Source organism: Poromitra crassiceps (assembly GCF_964638095.1).
Source record: "Poromitra crassiceps genome assembly, chromosome: 21".
NCBI lineage: Eukaryota > Metazoa > Chordata > Actinopteri > Beryciformes > Melamphaidae > Poromitra > Poromitra crassiceps.
In genome coordinates, this window is record NC_139638.1 from 16,475,277 (window position 1) to 16,496,558 (window position 21,282).

The following is a 21,282-nucleotide window of genomic DNA, read 5'->3' on the forward strand; positions in this document are numbered from 1 at the left end:
TCTCTCTCTCGCTCTCTCTCTCTCTCTCTCTCTCTCTCACACACACACACACTCACTCACACACACACACACACACACACACACACACACACACACACACACACACACACACACACGCACACACACACTTGTTTAACTCCTATGTAAGCTAGAACAGTGATTTTCAACCTTTCTCATATCAAACACCTCTAATTTAGTCCACATAGCACCACAGACCCCCATTTGATGAGATTCTGTCTCTTGGAAGCAAATCTGACATTTTTTTTTAAATGTTGTCATTAGTTCTGATTTTGATATCTACATTCCAAATTGTAGAGATAACAGAGAAACTATGTACAAAATCTACATTCTCTAATTGTGTTCACTTCTTGTAAATGAAATAATGGCAAAGTTGAACAATTCATTAATTTGCTGTGGCTCCCCTGAAACCCCCTCAAGGACCCCTGGGGGTCACCAGACCCCATGTTGAGAACCACTGGCCTAGAGAGCTGCATATTCTGAATGGAATAAATAGCCTCTTCTGCTGTCGCAGGTGTTTAGTCTGTGAGCCTTTTATGACATCATGGATAGCAAGAAGCCGTCAACATTTGGAGGTTTCCCATGGGGTTTCCATGGGGTACACAAAACAAATCATCACTGATCATTTGGCTGAGTACAAACTCCCCAACGATAACGACACAGATCTGATCTCATGCAGATTTTATTCTCCATCTCATGCCAACTTCTGTCCACATCACCTTAACGATGGAAAGCCCGTGGGCACTGAGGGTTTCACAGATGTATTGAGGTGACAGGTTCTAACAAGATAGACAGAGGTGCGTATGGAAACTCCAGCCTCCAACAACTTCATGGACTTCGCATGGAGGTTCTACCTGCTCTATATTCAATGGAATTTCTCTCTGCTCTATCGCATGCCAGTGTGTTCCTTGGGGTAACATCGTAACTCCCATATGCCCTAAGGCCCTAAAGCAGTGGGCAACAGAATTAGGGAATGTATGAAGCCAGTCGTGAAATTCCATTAATTCGAAAAGTCCGCAGGGGGGCGCACGTCAGGTCCGGAAGTGACGACACGTACATTGGGTCCAATGTAAAAATGAGCCGACTTCTCTCTCGTTCTGTGTCTTAAATAAACATTTTCCGAATGAGCTTATGGTCTGAATAAACAATTTCAAGTCTTTTTCATGCTCTCCTGGGCTCCGTTTTCTAAATTATGGTCCCATTTCGAGTAAAAGAGCCGATAAAAATTATAACTTTGGGGGCGGGATTTTCTTTGATTTACACCAGCCACAGGAAACCAGATGATTCCAACCAGTTGCCAAGGCAGGCTAGCTAGCTAGCTAGCAACGTAGCCAGAGATTAAAAGTAAAATAACAGAAACAGCGTTACCCTTATGATATTTTAATGATGTTAGTAGACACACGTAATAGTATAGATCCCCGTTATGAGGTATGTTGATCAAAAGAACACCTAAAACGCTATATCGAAATCGGGTTTTAGTGGACGGGCAGCTCTGAAGTTGGGGCTTCAGAGCTGATCTGCGGCTAGCTAGCTAGCAACGTAGCAACAGTATAGAGCCCCCGAGGTCTGTTGATCAAAAGAACACCTAACGCTATATCGTTATGTAATGTGACTTGTGACATGATCACCACATTTCAATAAATATAACGTTTTTGCACATTTGAATGCTGCTGGTCGTTTGTTTAATGCTGTATATATTGGACATTTAAAGCTGATACACAATTGTGTTGAGGTATTCCGCAAAGCTCAATTAAAAATATAACGTGTAACCACGTGTAACACTTGAAACAATCAAATTTAACTTTTTCACAGCAATACACAGTCCAGCCCACCATGGTATGGTTAAGGATTGGAACCATTGTTTGAATTATATCGAAATATATTTGCATGGTGTAGCATGTAATGCAGTCTGTTAAGATACTGTAAACATGCTAGATACTCTGTGACACAGAAAGGCAGACGAGCTAGCAGCAGGGATCTTGTCACCCTGATTTCAGATAAACTTGTCTGTCTAGTAGCTAGACAATATTACTGTACCATAATACCACAAGCTAAAGGCAGCATACACCAATGGAAGGATGGGTAGCATTTGTCATCCAGGCTATACAGTAACGTTAGGCTATTATAAAGTTATGAAACGCTGATTCAGACGTTACAATAATATGACATAATATGAGCCAGTTAGCCTAGCTAGAGAGAGTAATTTCAGACCACCAGATATCACCATATTTCATTTCAATAAATATAAAGCATTCGTTGATTGAAGCAGACTGCTGATCGCTTGTTTCTCCGTCGTCATGTCCTCATGGTCCAATCTTCGGTTCGTAGTTCGTGTTCACTCGACATCAACAATCTTTATATCACATCTGATCATTTTATCCAACCTGCCTCTGACCAGACAACTAATGGATCGTTCTGCGCGATCATATTTGCGACATTCAGATACATGATAATATACAACAAGGCTATCTTTGTTGACAATGTTTATTGACAAAAGCATTAAAACAAGCAAATATAACAATATTCTCCGGTCACTGGCAGATACTAGCTAGGCTACAACTTGTTCAAAGCAAATCTCTCATGTCAGCATTTGGCTTGTGTGTTATGGCAATTTCCTATGTTGAAACAACTGATCAGCAGTAACATGTAGTTTAGCGTTAATCTCAGGAGAACAGAATATTATAGCTTTGATCGTCACAAATCATAATCCTCTGTTGTGTGTCCCATCGGTACTGGACGGCGCCTACCCCTGGAAGAAACGAATTAGACACTGTTAATCACTGTATAACGTTAATGTCTGCTTACCCAACACTACGTGCGATTGGTAAATACTGTAAATGCAGAGGTGGATAAAGTATCCAGAGGAGTTTAACCCCCTTGTTCCCCCTCATTGATTGATAGTTGATCTAACGTTAGCTAGATATATAACGCTATAGCTGGTAGATCATATGAGTATGCTTTGAGTCTGCCTCATCTCAAAGAGGTAACCTAGGTAAACAGAACTGCGTTTGTTTTCTGTCTACGTCCGAATCTGTGCAGCATGCAATACTAGACACTGTTAATCACTGTATAACGTTAACGTTTGCTTACCCAACACTACGTGCAATTGGTAAATACTGTAAATGCAGAGGTGGATAAACTATCCAGAGGAGTTTAACCCCCTTGTTCCCTCTCATTGATTGATAGTTGATCTAACGTTAGCTAGATATATAACGCTATAGCTGGTAGATCATGAGTATGCTTTGAGTCTGCCTCATCTCAAAGAGGTAACCTAGGTAAACAGAACTGCGTTTGTTTTCTGTCTACGTCCGAATCTGTGCAGCATGCAATACTGTTTAACGTTGTATAACGTTAACTTATGCTACTCTAGTCTAACGTAGCTAGCGTTAATGTCATGCTATGTAATTAGCGTTACGTTAGAAAATAAGATTACCTCGATTTTGTGGAAGATGCAAGCGGCAGGCTGGTGACGCCGCGCGAGGTCTGGAGGAAATAATACTCTGGTTTTTCTTCGGGCTACTGTATTCAATGTGAGAGCAATGGAGCAAGGCTAGCAATAGCAACTAACGTTAGCAACATTTGTTAGCCAAGCTAACGGCTAGCAGGGAAAATAACATGAACAAGATGGATGCCGTGGCGGAGGAAACCCTCCCCCGAGTCCCGTCCACGCACACGCCCTTTCCTGTTTTCCCGGCTCCAGGTTTGAACAGATTTCCCACAATGCAACAGGAAAATCCATTCATCCAATCAAACGAAATCAAACAATGCCTAAAGTCATATCAACTTGCCTATCTGGGTAAATTCCAGTTTGTCAAGACAATTGGAGAGAAACCCCACACATGCCAGCAGCAGCACAGCCCCCCATGACCACATCTCTGTACCCACACAGCACCCAGATGTGCACACACACACACACACACACACACACACAGCTTGAGCACTATGCTATCCATCTCGGTGAAATCCTAGGACCACACACACACACACACACACACACACACACACACACACACACACACACACACACACACACACACACACACACGTATTTGTATTGTATAATATTGAAGTGTGCCTTTATTACTTTTCAAATTAGTAATAATGTGAATTCTGAGTGTATTTCATTTAAATGCTTTGACCAATCCAAATTGCTGGCGCTGTTCAATGGCGACCCGGTTTTGCTCTCCGACTCTGAGAGGGAACCAAGCAGAATTTCGCTCGTGATACTTGTACCATGAAGTGACAATAAAGTTTATCTCATCCTCTCATCCTCTCACACACACACACACACACACACACACACACACACACACACACACACACACACACACACACACACACAGACAAAACAACCCCAGTAGAACAGGAAACCAACCTGAGAGAGAGAGAGAGAGAGAGAGAGAGAGAGAGAGAGAGAGAGAGAGAGAGAGAGGGGATTCAGGGAAAAGAGAAAGAAACAGATGTATCCACTATCCACACAGTTCTGTGTGTCTCTTTCTTCACTTACAGTAACTGGAGTCTATAGATCATCAAACTGTGTCATGACACAAATCAGAGACAGAGAGAAACTGAGACAGAGAGAGAGAGCGACAAAGTGAGAGAGATACCAAATCTATCTTTTCCCCCACGGCCTCAAAGAGGAAACCGCTGGCCTCTCTGTGTGTAACCTCACTCTGATACCTCAAGAAACGGGCTATAGCGAGTAGCGACAGGTGTGCTCCTTGCGAGAGCGTCCACCTCCCATGCCAGAGGTTCCTGCTCCAATCCCAGCTGTGGGGGACTATAGGACTACACAACACAGGTTAACAATGTGCTACAACAAGCCATTGATGCCTTACTGTAGCCCAGGGCTGTCAAACTCTATTTCATCGCGGGCCACATCAGCATTCTGGTTACCCTCAAAGGGCCGGTTGTAAATGTAACATGATATAGGATACATTTACTATGTACTATGTACTATGTATGTAGCCTACTTGTTACATATTTGATGACATCATATTTGATGACATCATCAGTGATGTCATAAATTCACCCACTCTCTCTCTCTCTCTCAATCACACACACACACATACACACACACACACACACACACACACACACACACACAAGAGATACACACACACACACACACACACACACACACACACACACACACACACACACACACACACACACACAAGAGACACACACACACACACACACACACACACACACAAACACAAAATCCCAGTGATGATGTCATCAGTGATGTCATAAATTGTGACATCGTCAGTGATGTGACTCTGTCTGTTTGTCTGTCCCACTAATGACGTCATCAGTGATGTCATAAATTGTGACATCATCAGTGATGTCAGAGGCATTGTGACATCATCAGTGACATCATAAGAGGTTGTGGTGTCATAAAAGCAGTTGTGACATCATCAATGATGTCATAAGAGTCCCACTGATGATGTCATCAGTGATGTCCTAAGAGCTGCATGTTTTTTTTTGGTAAAGCGTCTTTGAGTCCTAGAAAAGCCCTATTAAAAAAAACATGTTTATTATTATTATGTTGCCAGGACAGGTGATCCAGCATCCCTGAAGTAGGCCTATGCCATCAAGGAGCAGCCAGGGCGAAGCTGCACAGCGTCCGAGCTGCATATGCGAGCTGCAGGGCCAGCTCGGTGAGCTGCAGGGTGGGCGAGATGTCTAGTAATACATTTAATGTGCCAATGTTCCAATGTTTGTTTATATTTTTGAATGCTGTCTGACATCAGTGGTTCTCAAAGTGGGGTCCAGGCAGAGACCCCCCCCCCCCCAGGGTCCTTGAGGGGGTTGGTTCCAGGGTGGTCCCCACTGCGAAAAGGGGATTTTCACCATGGGTTTCACTTTCTGTGTAATAATAATAAAACATCTAAAAGCAAAAATCGTATGATATGGGGGACCCTGGTGTCAGTAGGGCTCTTTTGACAGGTGGTTTGACTAACTATGCTCAACAGTGCAGTGTGCGGCAGGCAGCTCAGGTGTTTCATGCTGGCCGTTTGAAAACCCCTTATCGGTAACAACACTATAGGAACCAGATTGTACTTCCTTCTCTGCCCGTATCCCTCCCTCCCTCCGGAGTCGTGACGGTTACAAGCCCACAAAGGATTTCCCTGAGGGGGCCATTTCCCGCTCCTGTTGCCTCATATCTGGAGAAACATTCGGGAATAATTATGATCTAGTCTCGCTTGCCAGACTCTCCGTTTCGCGCTAACTATGATCGAACGCTATTTTAAACATATTTCCGGTTACTAATATTCTCTGCTGAATAAGTGTTCCCGGCGTCTTCCCTTACTGTAACTACCCACGTCCCTATAGGCTACTTAAATGATGCTTGCTGAGAGAGAGAGAGAGAGAGAGAGAGAGAGAGAGAGAGAGAGAGAGAGAGAGAAGGGAGGGAGAGAGAGAGAGAGAGAGAGAGAGAGAGAGAGAGAGAGAGAGAGAGAGAGAGAGAGAGAGAGAGAGAGATAGCCCCCCCCCCTCCAGCTGTTTGTTTACAGAACACACGTGTGGCTCAGAAGTTATAAGGAAGAAGGAAGGACCGTGAGTGACACAGTAAGAGACCAGCCACTAACAGCAGCTCTGCCACTAGCACCAACAACATCATCCACGCAGGTAAGAGCGCACATCGGTATTTATTATTATAACTGTGTGTAGCCTACAGTCATGCTGAATGGCTATTATTAGCTACTACTATTATTATTAGCTACTACAAGTTTACATTTGAATATGAACTAAAGCTGCATGGTTGAATTAGAGCAAACACGTCCTCTTTATTTCATGTTTTTTTTAAGCACATAATATTGTTAGGCTGTTTTTCTTTACCAAGTGTTTGAACCTGAACCTGATTGGGACTATACTTTTTTTTTTTTTTCTCTCGTTATGTAGCCTACTCAAAGACACTGAAGAGAGAAAAAGCTTGTCAGTTATTTATTTATTTTATATAGGCTATGTATCATAAACCAGGATTTTTTTGTAGTAGCCTTTTATCTTATTTTCATTTCATATTCTTATTCATCTTATTTTACGTTTATTTTAACAACTGTGACTGTTTTTTTTTTTTTACTATATAGGCTACTACATGTGCTTATTTGCTTATGCTTTAGCCTACTTACTTTACTTTACTTAGTGGTGTGCTTTACTTAGATTAGTACATGTTGTACACATTGTACATGTTGTACATGTAGGCTACCTGAGTATTACACTCTCCTGTGCCTGAGTATATTGACAATATAAAGATAATTCTGATCAGATTCAGAATAACTTTTATTGCCACAATATGCAAGATTACATACAAGGAATGCATTGCAAGTGCAGTTCAATACATGAATAGGAGGAGTGTTAAGTATAGGCATTAAATATGAATTCACAGTCCAAGTTAAATAGGCATTCAATAGGAATTTACAGTCCAAGCTGTGCGCGATGTAGTTAACAAGAGAGAGAGGGGGCTTTCAGAATCAGAATCAGAATCAGAAAGACTTTAATGACAAGTCCCAATGAAATTGGGACTTGTTGATGGCAGTTGGGAAGAAGCTGCTCTTGTGGCGAGAGGTTTTGGTCTTGACAGATCTCAGTCTCTTGCAGAGGGAGAGTATGTGCCCGGGGTTGGAGGGGTCGGCCCATGATTTTACGAGACCGCTTCAGCGTCCTGGCTGTGTGCAGGTCCTGAAGGGATGGCAGGTTGCATCCGGTCACCTTCTCAGCACAGTACATGATGCACTGCAGTCTGTTGTTGATGTCCTTGAGAGTGGCAGCAGCGTACCAGGCAGGCGGTGATGGAGGAGGTGAGGATAGACTCCAGGATGGAGGTGTAGAAGTGCCCAATCGTTGCCTTTGGCACATTGAATTTCTTCACAAAGAACAACCTCTGTTGTGCCTTCTTTGGTGAGAGCTCTGATGTTCAGCTCCTATTTCAGGACCTGGCTGATGATGATGGTTCCCAGGAGGTGGAAGGACTCCACAGTGTTGACTGGGGAGTCACTCAGGGTGATGGATGGGTGGTAACCTGATGCTGCCAGATGGGGGCAGTATTGTTAGCACCCCCATCTGGCGGCCTCAGGTTAATGGCTGGGAGGATTGAGATGTGTCTGAAGTTTAGAGTCCAGGCCAGGCTTATTGAGGCTAGGTGTGATGGAGAGTCCAGGCCAGGCTTATTGAGGCTAGGTGTGATGGCAGCAAGTTTGCCAGGAGAGTGTCAGAGGTGAGGGAGGAGTTTATTATGCCAGTGTGGAAAGACAAAGGAGATACGTTTGCCAAGGGTGGAGGGACTGGAGTCCAGGCCGGGGGCAGGTGGAGGACTGGGTGCCGGTGAGACTTGAGACACGGTGGACTAGTAGCTCAGTTACATTTGTATGGTGATAGCCTATTGCACGGTCCTTTGTGACATGCTTGTCATGATGGGCTACAGTCTAAATTCACTTGAACTTTATTAACCTCACCACAACTTGATGATGTCCTCACATCGCTGCATGACTTCTGTGCCACACAGAAAGACATGCAGTCACTCAGCTGCTGCGGTGTGTCACAAAAACTGCTGACTTGACCAACAGCTGACAGACAGACAGCAGCTCGATCATCAATGACAGCTCAGACACATTTACAGGATGTTCTGCAGAGCTTCTGAATATAGCACATTTCATCTCACTCAAATCTAAACATTCACGTTAATGTGATCGTTTTGGATAATATGATTAGCTATGAAAAAGACTGCATGTTGTTTCTGCTCTCTCTCTCTCTCTCTCTCTCTCTCCCTCTCTGTCTTTCTGTGTGTGTGTGTGTGTGTGTGTGTGTGTGTGTGTGTGTGTGTGCGCGTGTGTGTGTGTGTGTGTGTGTGTGTGTGTGTGTGTGTGCGTGGGTGCCTGCAGCTTCTTTGCACCGGCGCTGAGTCATGATTGACTCAGGAATAAATTTATTTATCACAGGAACATGATGGTGATGACTATTTACGACAACATATTCTGTGTATGGTAGCATTTTAGCTTGTTGACGTATAAACCAGACCAGACCAGATGTTGTGGTGACTTCACATAGGGTCTGATGATTCACTAAACTCCCCTTGATTTCTTCATTAGGTCAAATGGAGTGGCCACTCTTCCTGTTTTGCCAAGTAACATCTTGGCCATTTCTATCAGGTATGTAATGTACTGCATAAGTATATTAGACTCATTTCTGTCAGGTATGTAATGTACTGATACATGCATAAGTATATTAGACTCATTTCTGTCAGGTATGTAATGTACTGATACATGCATAAGTATATCAGACTTATTTCTGTCAGGTATGTCATGTACTGATACATGCATAAGTATATTAGACTTATTTCTGTCAGGTATGTAATGTACTGATACATGCATAAGTATATTAGACTTATTTCTGTCAGGTATGTCATGTACTGATACATGCATAAGTATATTAGACTTATTTCTGTCAGGTATGTCATGTACTGATACATGCATAAGTATATTAGACTTATTTCTGTCAGGTATGTAATGTACTGATACATGCATAAGTATATTAGACTTATTTCTGTCAGGTATGTAATGTACTGATACATGCATAAGTATATCAGACTTATTTCTGTCAGGTATGTAATGTACTGATACATGCATAAGTATATTAGACTTATTTCTGTCAGGTATGTCATGTACTGATACATGCATAAGTATATCAGACTTATTTCTGTCAGGTATGTAATGTACTGATACATGCATAAGTATATCAGACTTATTTCTGTCAGGTATGTCATGTACTGATACATGCATAAGTATATTAGACTTATTTCTGTCAGGTATGTCATGTACTGATACATGCATAAGTATATTAGACTTATTTCTGTCAGGTATGTAATGTACTGATACATGCATAAGTATATTAGACTTATTTCTGTCAGGTATGTAATGTACTGATACATGCATAAGTATATCAGACTTATTTCTGTCAGGTATGTAATGTACTGATACATGCATAAGTATATTAGACTTATTTCTGTCAGGTATGTCATGTACTGATACATGCATAAGTATATCAGACTCGCAGACTTGTATAAACACAGAAAGATTGCATCTACATGAGACTGCTATTTGACATCAGTTTTGGGGTAACTCATTACAAAAGTAACACATTACATTTAATATATTAATTTAGCAGTAACTCAGTAATATAGCTTATTACTTATAGGATTTCAGTAATATTATACCAGTTACAGTTGCTCCTTCCTTGAACATGTGCTGGCTATAGAACTATTGGAATCTGGACATCATCATACAGGCCATTTACTAATCATATGTACTTCCTCTAAACTCTCTGCATGCAGCCTTGTTCACTGTGGAGGCAGAACAGAGCACGTATGAGGCCGAGTTCAGAGGTCGCGTCGTGATGGGCTGCAGGTTCAACCCTCGACCCGACAACACCAACGACCTGACGGTGACCTGGCACCGGCAGGTCACTGCCACCTCGTCCCTGGAGGTGTACCGGCTGGACAGCGGCGTGGAGAACCTGGCGTCCCAGGACCCGCAGTACAGAGGCCGAGTCCGGCTGCTCGCCGACGAGCTGGGCCGCGGGCGCGCCAAATTACAGGTCATTATTGGCAGTGGGCCAAGTTACAGGTCATTATTGGCAGTGGGCCAAGTTACAGGTCATTATTGGCAGGGTGTGGTCGCGATGGGGGGGGACGACATGCAACAAAATTGATGATGATGGTGGACTCTGCCTTCTTCTTGTCTCAAACCCCAGGTGTCTGACCTCAGGATCAATGACTCTGGGACTTACCAGTGTTTGGTGCAGCTGATGGCTGATCGTGTAGCTGATTATAAAAAAATATCTTTGTCCATAAAAGGTTAGTACTAAGTCTGTGCCTTACTATTGACTGTACATATATGGACATGGCCGTACTATTGACTGTACATATATGGACATGGCCTACCATTGTTTTTTGGACTTCCGCGTTGAAGCACCTCCATGCCTGTCGCCACCTCACGCGAGACGGCACGAGACGACAAGGGGTTTCCCAGAGCCGCAGCTCCGCCTGCTATTGGTCCATGATTGGCACGCTGTGCGATCACTGGACAGGCGACCTGTCAATCACCCCCAAAACATAGTAGTGAGTTGAAGCAACAACAAAAAAAACAACAGTATTTTAACATGGGGTGAACGGGAATGACTCCCTGCCGGGTCCAGGCTCAAGTGGCCATTCGAGGAACTACAGGTTTCAGGATCGCTTCTGCAGCTTCCTCTGTGAAACCCCGAGGTTGTCCACTGTTCCTTACGCAATGTGCAGATAGATTTGCATTTCTGGGGAGACTATCACTATCACTATCAAACTGAAAATGAAATGACTAATTTTGCTCAATCATCATTCCCCAAACTGCAACATACTGGAAATCATCTCATATAGCGCAGTGCTTCCCAAACTTTTATCATATAGGAACATTTTCATTTTAATTTTGTCTCGTCATCCTTCCTTTCTTATCTGTCGTGGTCGCGCTATTGGCTGCGTTCCACATTGCGGACCTGTTTCCGATTGAAATCCATGCTCAATTTGTTGCCAGGCAACCAAAGAAGCGTTGGACTGTACTGAAGCGTTCCACGCGGATCTTATCTGCCCAAGTCGAACTATTTTCTACTTTTTTCACGACCACCCGTGGCTAAAAAGTGCCCTGATCCGTCCCGGAGTCTGCGGTGAATGTGTAATCCGCTCCCTTCTATAGGAAATAATGGCGTTTTGAGCGGAAACCTCTCCGCAGTGTGAACGCAATGTGTGTGGGGGGGGGGGGGGGGGGGGGGAGTAGGCCTATTATGTGGCGCCCCGCCCCCGGTAGTCCCTTTGCTCCCCCCTAGGGGGCGCACCCCCGAGTTTGGGAACCTCTATACTAGACCCCTGCACGTGACTGTTTTCTTAATCCCACCTGCTCCCCCGCTGGATTTCTGACCATAAATAAATAAAAATAAATAAAACCTAATCCTGCCATCTTCAATGTTCCAAATGTGCATTCGATCTGACAAAAGACAGTTACTGTATCTTTACATTCCTCTCATCTGTTTCTCCCCCAGCACCTTATAAAAAGTTGACTAAACGCATCCGGACATCTTCAGAGGGAGATGAGGTGCAGCTAACCTGCCAGTCTGAGGGATACCCCACTGCCTCGTTCACCTGGACAGATGGAAACTCACAGGCAATCAGCTCCAACACCTCGTCTGTGAGAACACCAGACCAGCTCTTTCAGATCAGCAGTCAGATACGAGTCAGATCGTCACAGAAAAACAACTACACGTGCAGCCTTCCAGACAGAGGCCGCTCTGCAACCTTTCATATGCCAGGTACGATGCAGGTCCTCCAGCCTTCCCTTCCTGGACCATGCTCAGACATTTGAACTGGAGAGAACTCTAGCAAATAGAAGAGTAATGACTTTAATCGGGTCGTTGTTATTGTTATTATTATTATTATTATTAGACAATTATGCAAGTGAGAAGAGGGAAAATACACAGGGGCCTTGTTTGCTTCAGTATTTTGGACTGAAAAATTCCCTCATGCCACCCACAGAAAAGAGAGACAACTTGAAGAAGAATTGTTGTAACTTGTTCTGGTGCTTTTTATCGGAAAAGTTGGTGACAGCCAGCAGCAGAGTGGTTTCACCGTTGCAGCTCAGATAGAGACAGAGGAGATATGTCATCATCTCCCACCAGCTCTGTGGGCTGTATTTCCGGTTTCCTGTTATGCTGATAGTGTGAAGCTGACCGTGAATGTTTTTCTTCAGTAGAAACTCAAGGTCGTATTTGTGCGTTTTGCACTGTGTGAGATGGCAGTGTGTAGGAGTGCTGACAGAGGTGTGTTTCCATGCTGCTCTTGTATGCATGCGTAGGTTTAGTGATGTGTGTGTGATGTGTGTGTGTGTGTGTGTGGGGGGGGGGGGGGGACACACACACGTAACATGGACAAAACACACGTGAACTAGCTGAGGACCAGACAAGGACTAAGAGGGTATATAACAGGTATACCTCAATGAAGCGAAATAGTTTTGATGATGTTATTGGTTTTTTGCAAAATGTAAAAGTCATCTATAAATGCATATTTATGATCAGGCAGCGCGGGGCCTCTACGACATGGTAAAACCTCTGGGGGGCTTCGGGCACGGCCACCAGAGGCGCTGTTGCGCGGGAACTGAAGAACCACACTAGGGCAAACAGCCCTCTCTGTAAAGTGGAACTCACTGCCCACACACATTAATATATATAATATATAATATATATATATATATTAATATATAATTATACAAGAACCTAGCTGGGAGCATTTCAAAACCATGCTAAAGCAGTTTCTGAAGAGTAATCATTACCAATGCTCCCATGTGACTGTTGTTTTATGTTGTTTTATGATTGACAGACTATTTGATGAACCAATTGTATGAGTCTATGATATATCATTACGACACGGTGGCTCAGTGGTTAGTTGCCTCACAGCAAGAAGGTCGTGGGTTCGAACCCCGGTCTGTCCCAGGTCCTTTCTGTGTGGAGTTTGCATGTTCTCCCCATGTCCGTGTGGGTTTTCTCCGGGTGCTCCGGTTTCCTCCCACCATCAAAGACATGTATGTTAAGGTTAATACTCCTGTCAGTGCCCCTGACCAAGGTACTGGCTAAAGAACTGGAGTTGGTCCCCGGGCGCTGCACAGTGGCTGCCCACTGCTCCTAGTTCTAGGAAGGTTCCAAGTAGAGGATGGGTCAAATGCAGAGGATGCATTTCCCCATGGGGATAAATAAAGGATAACTTAACTTAACTTAATTTAATTATGTATATTTAATTTATTTGACTATATCTTACTGTACTTTGCTTTTAAGAGGTGCTTTTGATAACATCTAGGGATGGGCATTGCAAATTAGACCGTGGGCTATAAATGCTACGATACAGGACATCAGATGTTTTGCTAAAGGTTACATGTACGTGCATCTGTCCCTATTCAAATCAACCTAAATGAAATGAAACAATAAATAGACACAGGGAAGTGAATACAACATGGGAAATAGCTGGGTGATTACTAACAAGACAGACTAACGTAGATCTGCTGGACCTAGACACTGAAACATGAGGAACATAGGGGACTAGAGACAGGGAAATTCCGACAAAGTCACAATCGTGACAGAGTGTGTGTGTGTGTGTGTGTGCGTGTGTGTGCGCATGTGTGTGCGTCTGTGTATACTGTATGTATGTGCCAGTTTATTATTATTTGTATACTATTGTGTATGTACACACAGTATGCACATTGCCAATGTAACACACACCTGCAGTTCTTTGCTCAGGTGTGTATGTTTTACACTCAAACACCTGCTGATATGCTGAAAGAGCGTCTGTCCCTCCCTATACGTTTTTGTATGTGTTTTTTGGGGGGCACGTCTCTGAATTTTTGCCCCAACAGTTAATTTATGTTGAAGAAAAAACTAAATCAGAGAACAGCGATTTATTTGGATATGAAAGATGCATCAAACAAAAACAAATGCAACAATAGATACAAACACAAAGAAATTACGATATTCTCCTCGCACAATTAATCAAAGACAGGATTATCATTCAAGGGTTCTGACAAATTCTATTTCTCTGATCATCTGTCAGACAATTTCTTTTTTAGGTTTCGACCAATGAGGGGAAGTTTGCGGCATTGTGGCTTTGGCATGTTTGGTTATTCCCAAACTACACCCCATAGCTGCTAAATATTAAAATATATTAAATAATACATTTAATTTAAATAATACTAAATATATTCCTGACTAATAAAAATGCCAATTGTCTCTGTTTCCAGCTGACCCTGTCATTGCTGAATTTCATACGATGCTGTAGCCTAGCTGTTTAAAAAAAAAAATATATATATATATATATATGTATATTTCAAGGATAACCTTTCTGTGTTTTCACTCTTTTTCACAGATGAAATCCCAATAACGACTGTCAGAACTTATCGTCTCGAGTTATCCCTTGTTGCATTGTGCACAGTGGTGGCTGTGGCTGTTATTGTTATTGCAGTGCTCTGCTATCAACGGCAAAAAGGTAATTCATTGGTAATTAATTAATTCTTTGCAACAGTACCAAGTTCAGTAGCAAATAACTCCTAACTTGTCTGACGTAATACAAGTCTCCACAAGCCCTGAGATGCCAAGTTGACTTTTAGCTGAAACCTTCGCTGTAGCTGTGAGCTGAAAGTCCCGCTTTCACTTTCACCTGAAGTTAAGTGAATATTTCAGCTAAAAACAGGGGGGAAGCGATGTGTTTTCAAGTCAACTTGGCATCTCGGGGCTTCTGGAGACTTGGATTATGGGGGAGAATAGATACTTGAACTTATCCTTTAACTAGAGATCCGTCTCTCCTTTATTTCCTTTTTGTGTCTTCAGCTTCTTTTAGCTTACATTGCCACCAGTGAGCTAAAGGCTATACAATGACTCGTGTCCTCATGACATGTTCATAAATTCATATCATGAAATGATGACTGTCTAACATTATAAGCCACCCCACATTCTTTTCAGTTCGTTGCCAGGAAAGTTTATTGGTATTTTTCTTGAATTTTTCTTACATGGCATGAAGGGAATCCTGTACTTAGGTGCAGGTAAAACCTGCCAGTCTGAGGGATACCCCACAGATAAATCGTTATGTTATTTGTACAGTCAATATTTCCCCACACACATGCTTATTATTAGTGCTTTCCGAAAACAGTCAAGTCACGTTGGCATTCAAGGAGGAAGTAATGTGCCACAGGAATGCCTCTATAGCCTTAGGCAATCAATATAGACATACTGCACTGTTGGGCACTCGAGGGAGTTTTGTTGACATGTGACTGAGCATGGGAGAGCGTGAGTTAGCGTTATTTAATTGATGTCTGTGAGAACTAAGTTTGGAAACACCCACGGGTTGTTTGTTTGCATTGCCAGGGGGAATTCGATGGTTGTAAAAATGTGTGGGTGGTTTCTCTGTTTAGCACATGTATATTGTTCACACACTGTATACTCCCTGAGATACACTGCAACATTTCAGTAGCTTATTACACATGAATCTGTGAACCTGATTATTAAGATAAAATACTATTTCCATGAAGGGAACAACAGTTTTAAACTAGTGCCAGTAAAGGGTGAACAATGAGAGGCAAGTTGTTCTGCAGTATATACCAACAGGAAATACAATTATATAAAATCACAGCATGTCATCATGTCATAATATATATAATCTTCTTGTTAAACATATAAAAATGTCACATGATCTGTAATGATGATCACCTGTGTTGGCACAGAAAGTCTTTGTAGACCCACACCTGATGCCAATCAAGTGAGGAGCGAACCTGAAGAAGCAATGGGCCTTTTTCACCCAGCCGGCAGGAAGTAACACAGGTGCAAGCAAACATTAATGAGGGTTTCCAACTTCCAGTCCATTTAGGTGTTCCAGTGCCGGGGGCCCTCGTTAATGTTTTGCTTGCACCTGCGTTACTTCCCGCCTTTTAGACACAAAATGGCCGAGGTGAAAAAGGCTAATGATGCAAAATGCGTTGTTCGGCCCAATATTTTATATGAATTAAATTAAAAAGTCAATCTAGCACTCCTGGTGTGCACTGGATTACTTAAGCAATAACTCACGACAGGGCGTGGTATATGCTTATTATACCACACCTAAGGGTCGTGCTTCGCCCGACGCCGTACTGTACATACAGTACATAATAAATAGTGTTTTCCCCCCTTCTTCCTTAGGTTCCAGACGTACTGGGACGCCCAGCACCAACCTTCTGCTTCATGGGGATCAGGTTGCTGCTACTAATGGTGAGTATGAGTAGAGGGTGTAGCTACTGACTGAGTATGAGTAGGGGGTGTAACTAATGACTGAGTATGAGTAGGGGGTGTAACTACTGACTGTGAGTATGAGTAGAGGGTGTACTGACTGTGAGTATGATTAGGGCCTGTACTGACTGTGAGTATGAGTAGGGGCCAGGGGCGTGGCTATGGGTGGGCCTGGCTCGGCCTAGGCCCACCAACTTCTTGTCTAGGCCCATCCAATCACGAGACTTTAAAACTTTAAAACCTAAATGGCTGACATTACTGTCTTTTAGAGGCTGTATTGGGCTCATTTTTAGAGAAAGTGTGAGGGTCCTGCTATCATATGAAACTAGAAGACCTAAGACACACTTTGGTGCCAACCCTGTCATGTTCACTTGAAGGGGACTAAATAATGCTCTAAATTTAGGTTAGATTTTGGTCAGGGAAAATGTGGCATGGCCATTTTCAAAAGGGTCCCTTGCCCTCTCACCTCAAGATATCTGAATGAGAATGGGTTGTAGCGGTACCCCATGAGTATCCCCTTTACATACATGCCCATTTTCTGCTAATCCCATGCAGTTTTGCAAAAAACATGCAATTTTGCATTTTTCTTTTTGCATGCAGTATAATTATTTTCCCATCTATTCTATTTTAATATTTTTTGCATACTGGAGTCCCTAAACCGTTTTGGAATTGCATAAATTGGGTCTGAGTGGAAAACTGAGACTCTTGTTATTAGAAAATACTGTAGGATAGTAGAAATGATGTGATCATGCTGCCATGCTAGCATTACTTATGTCAGCATGTATTTTGAGCTGAGCGAAGTGCTGTTTGAATCCTCTGCCCAAAAGGCTTGGTCAGTGTCAAAAGTGCGGTTTTGCTCGGTGTCAAAACGGCATAAGTGCAATTACACCCTTTTGACAGAAAACAAAACAAACTTTGAATGACTTTGCAGTATGTTATACAATGACTTCCGCGACCCTTTGAACAAATCGAATGACCTGCCATGTTACCTAAATAGCAGGTGGACCATGTGTCCCAGGGCACATGAGTTATTGATGTGTCCTGGCTGGGACACATTCAAAGAACTGTAAACCCCTGCAAAACTCTTACTATCAGACCTCATCTTTACCAGTTCACACTCCTAACCTTATGGAATAACATTTGAATCTATAGGCCTAAGTATTTAATGGGAATATTAGCATATTTATATTCATCTAATATTGACCTAGAATATGAATTGGAATGTATAATAGTAGAAATGATGTTATCACGCTGCAAAGCATAGCATTACTTATGTCGGCATGCATTTTGAGCTGACCTAAGTGCTGTTAGGATCCTCCAGTCTACCCACAAGGCTTGGTCAGTGTCAAAAGTGGGGTTTTGCTAGGTGTCAAAATGGCATACATACAATTACACCCTTTAGACAGCAAACAAACCCTACATTTGCTGTCTTTGCAGTGAGCTATACAATGATTTGTACATATACAATTATTTATTTATCTTACTCCTGCTTATAGCGGACATTCTACATAACAAATATTGTATATAATGTAAATAGCAGTTAACCATACCTTTGAGTCCTTGTTTGTTCATTTTAGCTTGTATGAATACCTTTTCTTTTCCTTTGAAAGCACATTAAGAGCAACGTATACCGGAGTCAAATTCCCTGTATGTCTACATACTTGGCCAATAAAGCTGATTCTGATTCTGATAATGCAAATGACGTCAATAGTGTGGCCAATTCACTTTGATTCAGGCCCACCTGTAATTTAATTTCTGGCTACGCCCCTGGTAGGGGCTGTACTGACTGTGAGTATGAGTAGAGGGTGTACTGACTGTGAGTATGAGTAGAGGGTGTACTGACTGTGAGTATGAGTAGAGGGTGTACTGACTGTGAGTATGAGTAGAGGGTGTACTGACTGTGAGTATGAGTAGAGGGTGTACTGACTGTGAGTATGAGTAGGGGCTGTACTGACTGTATGAGTAGAGGGTGTACTGACTGAGAATATGAGTAGAGGGTGTACTGACTGTGAGTATGAGTAGGGGGTGTAGCTACTGACTGTGAGTATGAGTAGGGGCTGTACTGACTGTGAGTATGAGTAGGGGCTGTACTGACTGTGAGGCTAAGGGCTGAGGGAGTTTTGCACACAAAAAAAGAGACCTACAAATGAAGTTGTACGCTAGAAAGATTATGCTGTGTATTACTGGCATTCATTCCATTTACTGTCATTCAAAACCTGAGGTGTAAATGACTAATTGTATGTAGTCATTCTATTTCAGCCAACATAACAATGGTTGAATTACTGACTTATGAATCAAAGTTAATCGATTTAGTATTTGTGTGAATGTGACTCTGTATGTCGGCCTTCTAACAAACATCTCTATGATCTTCTCTTCTTCTGTATTAGGTCTACAAATAAATACACTGAGGGAGGAGGAGAAGACCTGAGCTGTCTCTTCCAACTGCCTTTCCCTTGAGGCAGATGATCTCAATCCATAAAAGGGACTCCCATCAAAGTACCGTCCCATATCCCTGCTCGCTGTCACCACCAACGTGATGACATCCCCTGTTCACAAACAACTACAGGGCTACTACCTCCTCTGCCTTGGCCTGTTATGTTACGCAGATGATTCCACCAGCGTCGCAGCCATACCACCATCAAATGGGCCAGAGGAGGCAGCAAGCCTGATGCCTGGAACGTCACCTTCGAGGCCAGCAAGTGTAAGGCAACGATCCTGTCCAGAAAGAGGAATCATCTCGTCCTGATGTCTTCTTTGGGATCAGGAGGTTCTAGGACAGAAAACCCCGGTGGACCTGCCATCTGCAAACATCTCGCAGAGCATTACGGAGGGTTGACCAACAAGCTTGAACCTAGAGAGGCAGAGCCCAACGTCTACAAAACCCCATGTCAGGAGCATCATGGAGCACTCCTGCCTGGCCTGGATGAATACCTCCCATCCACTCGTATAGGCAGCTAGATACAGTATCATCCAGTGAAGGCACTAAAGATCATGTGGTATGGTGTGCTTGAGGACTATACCTAAAGGATTATGCCATCTTCAACATCACATAGCAGTTTCTGCGATGACATTCCAGCAGACCAGGTTGCACCACCAAACCATGCCTCGTCACTCCCCAGGGATAACACCCAATGCCCTGACAGCAGATTCCTCCATTCTGTAACCCCCCCCCCCCCCCCCGCTCGATGTCATCAGAGACATGACATCATAGTGTTCATGTACCCCCTCCCCCCCCGCTCGATGTCATCAGAGACATGACATCATAGTGTTCATGTACCCCCTCCCCCCCCGCTCGATGTCATCAGAGACATGACATCATGCAGTGTTCCTGTACCCCCTCGCCCCCGCTCGATGTCATCAGAGACATGACATAATGTTCATGCCTTCAAGAAGAGACTGAACAAACACCTCCTCAGCACCAGACTGTGTAACCCGAAAGCTCAAGGACTCAAACATACACAAATCAGCCTGATTCACAATCTGGGAAGTCAGAGTCATATTTCAGTCTGATGACTAAAATATGAGTCTGGGACAGACGGACGATATTTCGGGGTTGCTGCTGTAGAGCGGACGTTGCGCCCGTCACAGCTACTTTTTATTATTATTAGCCGATATGTAATCTGGACCTACGATCGATCATCTCCACCTCCATTCTCGTGTCAGTTGGACTGTAACCACGGTGCAGGAAGTGGAAGTCTTGGTGTGCACATCCACTATACAGTGGATGTCAGCTGAACTGAATATGGGCTGTCTGTCCTAGAGTCATATTAGTTGTCAGACTGATCGACTCTGGGTGAGCATTGATCGCTGTAGATCAGTGATATAGGCTCTCTGAATGGCATGAAGCTTGTATCTGTAAAAGCATAATAAAAAAACAAGCCAAAACAAAACAAAAACTGTTCTTTTTACTGAAGGTAACTGATGGTCATGAGGGACTTTTGAGAAGGGATATGGGTATTTATATATCAACACTATCATTCAGTGTCCCACTTCATTCAAAACAGTTTTCTTTTTTCTTGCAAAGCTTGCATCAAATGGAGAATTTTCCCCGTTGCCTTTCTGTCTCTGTCAGCATCTCCAATATCCTGTCTGATGAACGCTCACAGGAAGCTAGCCTGATTTACAGGTTATGATGACCTTTAAAGGGACAGCTCACCCTAAAATCCAAAATACATATTTTTCCTCTCACCTGTAGTGCTATTTATCCATCTATATCGTTTTGGGATAGTTGCCTGAGTTTTGGAGATATCGGCTGCAGAGATGTCTGCCTTCTCTTGAATACAATGGAACTGGATGGCACTCGGCTTGTGGTGCTCGAAGCACCAAAAATATACATTTGAAAAACTCAACAGCATTGTCTCTTTCCAGAAATCATGACCCGGTTACTCAAGATAATGCACAGACTTTGTTGTGAGCAGTTTCATGTAGGAACTATTTTCTTTT

General features: G+C 43.0%; 1 protein-coding gene across 1 annotated transcript; it reads left to right on the forward strand.

Annotated features, from left to right (window-relative positions):
- Positions 1 to 6,577: 6,577 nt before the first annotated feature.
- LOC310795589 (programmed cell death 1 ligand 1-like) lies at positions 6,578 to 20,697 on the forward strand. Its single transcript, XM_083657657.1, has 8 exons — positions 6,578 to 6,654; positions 9,111 to 9,170; positions 10,352 to 10,614; positions 10,771 to 10,873; positions 12,088 to 12,354; positions 14,951 to 15,070; positions 16,753 to 16,821; positions 19,227 to 20,697. The coding sequence occupies exons 2-8, from the start codon at positions 9,116 to 9,118 to the stop codon at positions 19,265 to 19,267; spliced, it is 918 nt and encodes a 305-aa protein (XP_083513783.1). The 5' UTR covers positions 6,578 to 6,654; positions 9,111 to 9,115; the 3' UTR covers positions 19,268 to 20,697.
- Positions 20,698 to 21,282: the final 585 nt, after the last annotated feature.

What these genes read in the sequence shown, in the direction of transcription:
- LOC310795589 (XM_083657657.1), top strand. Translation starts at nt 9,116, where the DNA reads ATGGAGTGGCCACTCTTCCTGTTTTGCCAAGTAACATCTTGGCCATTT. An exon ending in ATCTTGGCCATTTCTATCAG is followed by an intron (nt 9,171 to 10,351) that starts GTATGTAATGTA and finishes CTCTGCATGCAG; the next exon opens with CCTTGTTCACTGTGGAGGCA. An exon ending in TCAGGTTGCTGCTACTAATG is followed by an intron (nt 16,822 to 19,226) that starts GTGAGTATGAGT and finishes CTTCTGTATTAG; the next exon opens with GTCTACAAATAAATACACTG.